The 6,472-nt window shown below is 43.3% G+C and overlaps 1 protein-coding gene across 1 annotated transcript; it reads right to left on the reverse strand.

The window, feature by feature from the left end:
• Positions 1 to 5,429: 5,429 nt before the first annotated feature.
• On the reverse strand, positions 5,430 to 5,858 carry LOC132885048 (cilia- and flagella-associated protein 144-like). The gene has a single exon (XM_060919305.1). The coding sequence runs from the start codon at positions 5,856 to 5,858 to the stop codon at positions 5,430 to 5,432; it is 429 nt and encodes a 142-aa protein (XP_060775288.1).
• Between the last annotated feature and the right edge of the window lie 614 nt (positions 5,859 to 6,472).

Below are 6,472 nucleotides of genomic sequence, written 5' to 3' on the forward strand. Positions count from 1 at the left end.
ACAGGGTCGCAGGCAAGCTGGAGCCTGTCCCACCTGACTACGGGCGAAAGGCGGGGTACACCCTGGACAAGTCGCCAGGTCATCACAGGGCTGACACATAGACAACCATTCACATTCACACCTACGGTCAATTTAGAGTCACCAGTTAACCTAACCTGCATGTCTTTGGACTGTGGGGGAAACCGGAGCACCTGGAGGAAACCCATGAGGACACGGGGAGAACATGCAAACTCTGCACAGAAAGGCCCTCGCCGGCCACGGGGCTCGAACCCGGACCTTCTTGCTGTGAGGCGACAGCTCTAACCACTACACCACTGTGCCGCCCCACAATAAACATACCATACTTAAATAATTCCTTGTCTGTGTATCTGTCAAAGCTTCAACTTCTTAACTGGGATGGTATTTGTAGGCTATTTGTTTACACTAGTATCTCAGCTCAGCACTGATCGCTCTTGGATTCTCTTGGCTACATGCACTTGTTATTCACTTTGAATAAAAACATCAGCTAAATGATGAATGTTTGAATAATGTACAATATCTAAACAATTACATTCCATTAATGTTACTAATTCAGGTCCGAAATGCAGTGGTTAGTGGAAAGACAGGAATCACATGTACAGATGAGCAGCATGCTGGACAACACGTCTTGCGAGTCGGTTTTTTGTGCCTAAAACAGATTCCATTCATAAAATCTTTAAGATTTCGCAAGTTGTTTGTGGACCCAATGATGGCACACATTGAACCAGAAAAAGAATTTTAAAAAATTTAATAAAAAAACCCCACGATATTAGCCTCTGATTAAAACATGGTTGTCGTAGCTAGCTCCACTCGGCTACATTCGGCTCCCGCTACTTGGATAAACCAGAAATCAAAGACCGGCATCCGGGAGAGGCGGGTGTCATGGCGACCCCCATTGTCTCTCGCAGGAAAGCCGTGGGTAGCTTCTGCTAGTGCAGTGACCAAATCCGAGCTGTTCTGCACTTGATTCATGGGAGTTGAAGTTGCTAGAACTGGAGGTGTGAGCTGCAGAACTAAGGGACTAGGAGCTTGACTTGTACTTGGTAGGGATTGGGGAACAAATGGAGGATTTGAGGCAAGGGGCTGGGTTATGACTTGGTGAGATTGGGGAATGAATGGCAGCCCTCTGAGGTTAGGTACTTGAAGTTCTACTGCTGGTTCAACATCATGCAGCAAGTTAAGTGTTTCATAGTTTTCTTCAACTTGATCATAGACCTTTACTTGAGCTCTTGCAACATTCCATTTCTTTACTTCAAGACGATCAAGCTTTCTATGCTTTTCTTGAATTGCTTCTTGTCTATCTAGCTTCAGATTCAAATTGTGCCAGCCACTGTTTATCTTCAGCTTCTAGCCTTTGTAGTTCTGTTGCTTCCCTTTCTTGTTCATCCAAAACTGCAAAAACTTCTTGGGCTGCTGCAGCTTCAGCCACATTTCTTTTGCCTGAGTGAATGGTGGAACTGGCATAACTATGCTTTGATAAGGAATATGCAGTGTCTAGGTCTGATCCGAAATCAGGGCAGGGTTCCTTCTCCTCCTCCTCCCCTGTATGCCCTTTAAGCTGTCTTTCCACCCTTAGAATAACATGACCAGAGAGTGATCTGCACACATCAATGCTTCATCACAGGTCTGGTTCAAGAGTTTGCATTCAGCAGAGCTCTTCATAAATGGCTTTCACACCAGAACAAGCACCTTTCATCTCCTCAATAAGCTCCTTTAAGTCATCTTCTAAGGCTGTATGTCAATACCTCTTTGCCTGTTCTTGCATGATACCCCCACTTCTTATAGAGGATTCTGACATTGTAAACTCTTTCTTCTTGAAGTTCTTTTCCCTTTTCTGTTAGGGTTCAGCTTCGTTCACGTCTTCGTAGCCTTTCTACTACTTCTGCAGAATCACCATCAATGGGTTCAGGTTGAGCAGGTGATCTTGCAGTTTTATGGCAGGTCTCAGTGCTTGTGTCAGACATTTTGACATAGCTTAAATGACTACATGATGTGTAACTACTGGATTGGATTTCTATTGGGCTATGTGTTAATGTACCGTACAGCAAGTTTAAATGTTCGTGGCCACAAAGATTCTTTGACCACTGTATGCAAACTATGTGGGCCTGTTTAGCTTAATTTCTAACCATAGATTTCAGTATGGCGGCACGGTGGTGTAGTGGTTAGCACTGTCGCCTCACAGCAAGAAGGTCCGGGTTCGAGCCCCGTGGCCGGCGAGGGCCTTTCTGTGCGGAGTTTGCATGTTCTCCCCGTGTCCGCGTGGGTTTCCTCCGGGTGCTCTGGTTTCCCCCACAGTCCAAAGACATGCAGGTTAGGTTAACTGGTGACTCTAAATTGACCGTAGGTGTGAATGTGGGTGTGAATGGTTGTCTGTGTCTATGTGTCAGCCCTGTGATGACCTGGCGACTTGTCCAGGGTGTACCCCGCCTTTCTCCCGTAGTCAGCTGGGATAGGCTCCAGCTTGCCTGCGACCCTGTAGAACAGGATAAAGCGGCTAGAGATAATGAGATGAGATGAGATGAGATGAGATGAGATTTCAGTATTGCATCAAATAACATTTATACTTATCAAAACTTCAAGCTGGCTTTGATTTCAGAACAAATGAATATTAGAGCAGATATTCAAACAAATATGTAAGTTAGGGTGCATCAGTTGCCCTCACTTTCATAAAATCTGATGCATTTTTGTTTGGGTGTTCCTTTTCACCAATAAAGACATCCTGTAAAATTTTTTGACCATATTCAAAAGTCTAATGGTGGCACCATGAGGTTCATTTTTTGCCAAAAAATGCTTATTTTATGTTTTCACGTAAGGTTTGAATCACAATGTTGGACTCCATTTATTGATTTCTTGTGACCCAGAGATCATGTTAAGAACCTTTGCAAGGGATTGAGAAGCGTTAATGTGATTCATAATACATTTGTATTGTTTAAAAGTAGTTGAACAATGATTCAATGAACAGCTAAAACTCAAACTGTGCTTGATAATGTATTTAGAATATGTACTAAAAATGTGTATCTAAGATATTTGGTATACTCTATAAGGTGCCATAATGTTTCATCAAAAGTGATCGAAATTTTGTCATAAAAGCCATAACTTTGAGCTCCTGGTGCCACCATTAAACTTTTGAATTTTGTCAAAATATTTCACCCAGTGTGTTTTCTTACCAAAAGGAACATAAAAACAAAAATGCATCATGATCGGAGGAACTTTTCATTTTTAGGGGGCAACTGATGCACCCTAATGTAAGTATAAACCTTAATTGGAGAGGGAATGTCACAAATGGATGAAATCACTTATGCCTCAGATCGCATGAATTTTCACATGAGCAGTTTCCATTTAATTTGGTTACCTTTCGTAAAATAAATTCACAATCTTAATTTCAACTTGTGTCCTTTTCTTTAACCTTTTACTTTAAAAAAAAGCATAAAAATACACCACACACACAAAAATTATTTTTCACTAATGATAATGTCTCTTCCCTTTCTTTAACAAGAAAGATCTTCACATTAGGTTTATCCCCAAACATGTAGGCTAGGTACAGTATGCAAGGTTAATAGTTAAAGTTGAACTACTTCTCACACCACTTTCACTTGAGTGAGTGGCAAAGTTGCACTTTCAACACACAGTCTAATACCCGTTGCTAGTAGTTGCTATGCCGACAAAGTTCATGGGCTTTGCTTATCTGATGTGGTGCATGCTTGTTGCGGCGTTACGCTGGTTTCTTCTTCTCCCCTACCCATGTTGAGCAGGCAAGTTCTCACTGTAGCTCTCTTCACGACAACACAGACACAGGTCGGTTCCTTGAAACGGGTATTTATTTGCAGCCTGTTTCAATATTATTGCAGCCACCACTCATTTGCGCCATGAGAACTAGGTTTGTAAAACAGTACAAAAATGAATCAGTTAGTTGCACAGAATATTGCATGAAATAAACCAAAGTACTTAGCATAAATGGAAAATAAGATACAGTATAAATAAAGAAAATACCTCATTGGCCGCTTGCCATGAGTGTTCTTAAGTCCATAGTGCTTCAAAGGTGTCTTTAGCTGTCCGTCTTGGCTTCTGACAGCAAGAAATCCAACTTTCAAACGAAAGCCACATCCTTATGACATGCTCATGTTAGCTTCTTTTTTACAGTGCAGTAATCAATCAATCCACCATAACAGCACACAAGCGGAAAACACTGGTTCTGGGACAGGAACACAAACGACAACAATGAAATAATGCACTTTAAACTGTTAATTCAACATATCGCTGTGGGCGGCACGGTGGTGTAAGTGGTTAGCACGGTCGCCTCACAGCAAGAAGGCTCTGGGTTTGAGCCCAGTGGCCGGTGGGGGTCTTTCTGCGTGGAGTTTGCATGTTCTCCCCGTGTCTGTGTGGGTTTCCCCCACAGTCCAGGTTAGGTTAATATGGGACGGCCTTGGGCGAGGCACAGAACTCCCGACTGCTCCCCGGGTGCTGTTAGCATGGGTGCCCACTGCTCTGGGTATGTGTGTGTGTTCACTGCGTCAGATGGGTTAAATGCAGAGAGGAATTTCACAAGTGTGTGATGAATAAAGTTGTGCTTTCTTTCTATTTATCCTAGGACGCCATTATCAAATCATTTGTGATTCAAGCATGGCGTCCATGGCAGCAGAAAGATGTCAACCTTCTGGAGAGTGTACAGCGTAGAGCCACCCGAATGATCCCTGGAATTGGACATTTAGACTATCCGTCTAGACTTAAGGCAGTAAATCTTACCACACTGGAGACAAGGCGAGCATGGGCGGATCTTCTAGAGGTGTTTAAAATATTTAAAGGAATGGAATGTATAGATCCCAAAGAAATATTTACTATTGAACACAGTAGGACAACAAGAGGCCATCCCTACAAAATAGCTAAGTTGCATTCCAGACTGGATGTAAGGAAATACTTCTTTGCCAGAAGGATTGTCAACGACTGGAATAGACTTCCTACAGAAGCAGTGATGTCAGAAGATATCAACCAGTTCAAGGGGCATCTGGACAGGTTCCTCAAGCACCGAGTGGGGGATTATACGAGTCAGAAGATGACTCTCTTCCCCGTCATCTCCTCAACTACATCGCCGTAAGACGTAGAAGAGGAGGATCAAGGTAAATTTTTAACCTTCATATCAAATTATTTACAGCATAAACTTTAATCATCATCATCATATGTATGCAACAGCACTTACAATGAATGCTGTATTTCTTTCTCCTGCTCTCAAACCAAATAGGCATGAAAATGTTTTTTCGTCTTTCTCCAAGATCTCCATCACCACCTCTGCTATCTTCTCATCCCTCACAGTATGAGATGGAAGCCTGGCGTTCAGTGACATGCTGCAGAGGCACGGAGTTCTTCTCCTCCAACAGGCCTCCAGCCCTGTTTTTTTTTTCCTCTCCTCATGCTCAACCTTTTTTGCCACGCTCCTTCTGGCTGCGCTGAGCTTGTTCTTTCAGACGCCAGACAGCCCCCATGTATTTGGTGATTTCAGTGGTCCTCCGTGGAAAATTCAGTCTTCTGTCAGAGCGATCGGACTCAATCAGAGGAGTGGAAATCCATCCAATTTCTTGAGACTCGGTCATTGGATGAGGGTACTTCTTTTTTGGTTCTAAATTTGCTCTGTGAAAGAGCTCCAGGAAAACAGGGTCCTCAGCCTCTTTGTACATTTCTCTTGACATGGGTTTATCAGCTAAAACATGCAGCTTTTTGAAAGGATTGACGTTAAAAGTAGTGTAAAGCTTCTGATGCCGCTGTTCTTTCAGGATTGTGTCCAGATGAATCAAGTCCTGGTGAACAAAATCCACAGGCTCTTTCACGTTAGTTGGTGCTGCCATTTCTACTCACCACTACTCTTTCCTAACGTCAAAGACACGCACAGACACACACACATATATATATACACATGTGGCCCTTTATTACGTCATCGCTTATTGTGGTGATAATAAAAGGGGGTGGGGCATGCGTGATGGTCACATGACCACACATAAGTCACTAAAGAAGACGAGTATATGTGACGTTATGACGAGAGCGCTCGCGTCGGTCACGTGATCGCGTTCTTCTCGTGAGGAACTTGTGCCCTTATTCAAAAGGGGATGGTTCTGACACCACTGGTACCGTAGCCCGCGGATTTAGTGCATTTTAGCTGACTTTGCAGCGTTATGTCCGGCTACAGCTGAGCCATGCTTCCTTCAATGAGAGCTGCAAAGAGCTGCATTTCCGGGTCGCAGCCACTAGGGGGCATCAGAGACTGAGTGAGGGACGCCATGGTGCGGTGACATTCAGTGCTGACGAGAAAGAAAGAAAGAAAGAAAGAAAGAACAGCACTTTACCCATTCAGTCCTGCAGTTCAGTGATGGGAAGTTTAGATCTTTGAATTTCGTTCAGTAAAATGAACGAACCTTTAAAAGAAAAATCATTTGTTCATTACCCTTCATTACTTCCACCAGGG

This window comes from Neoarius graeffei, chromosome 1 (genome assembly GCF_027579695.1).
Source record: "Neoarius graeffei isolate fNeoGra1 chromosome 1, fNeoGra1.pri, whole genome shotgun sequence".
NCBI classification, from domain to species: Eukaryota; Metazoa; Chordata; class Actinopteri; order Siluriformes; family Ariidae; genus Neoarius; species Neoarius graeffei.

Excerpts from the sequence above, each read along its gene's own strand:
- LOC132885048 (XM_060919305.1), bottom strand. The coding sequence starts at position 5,858 with ATGGCAGCACCAACTAACGTGAAAGAGCCTGTGGATTTTGTTCACCAG.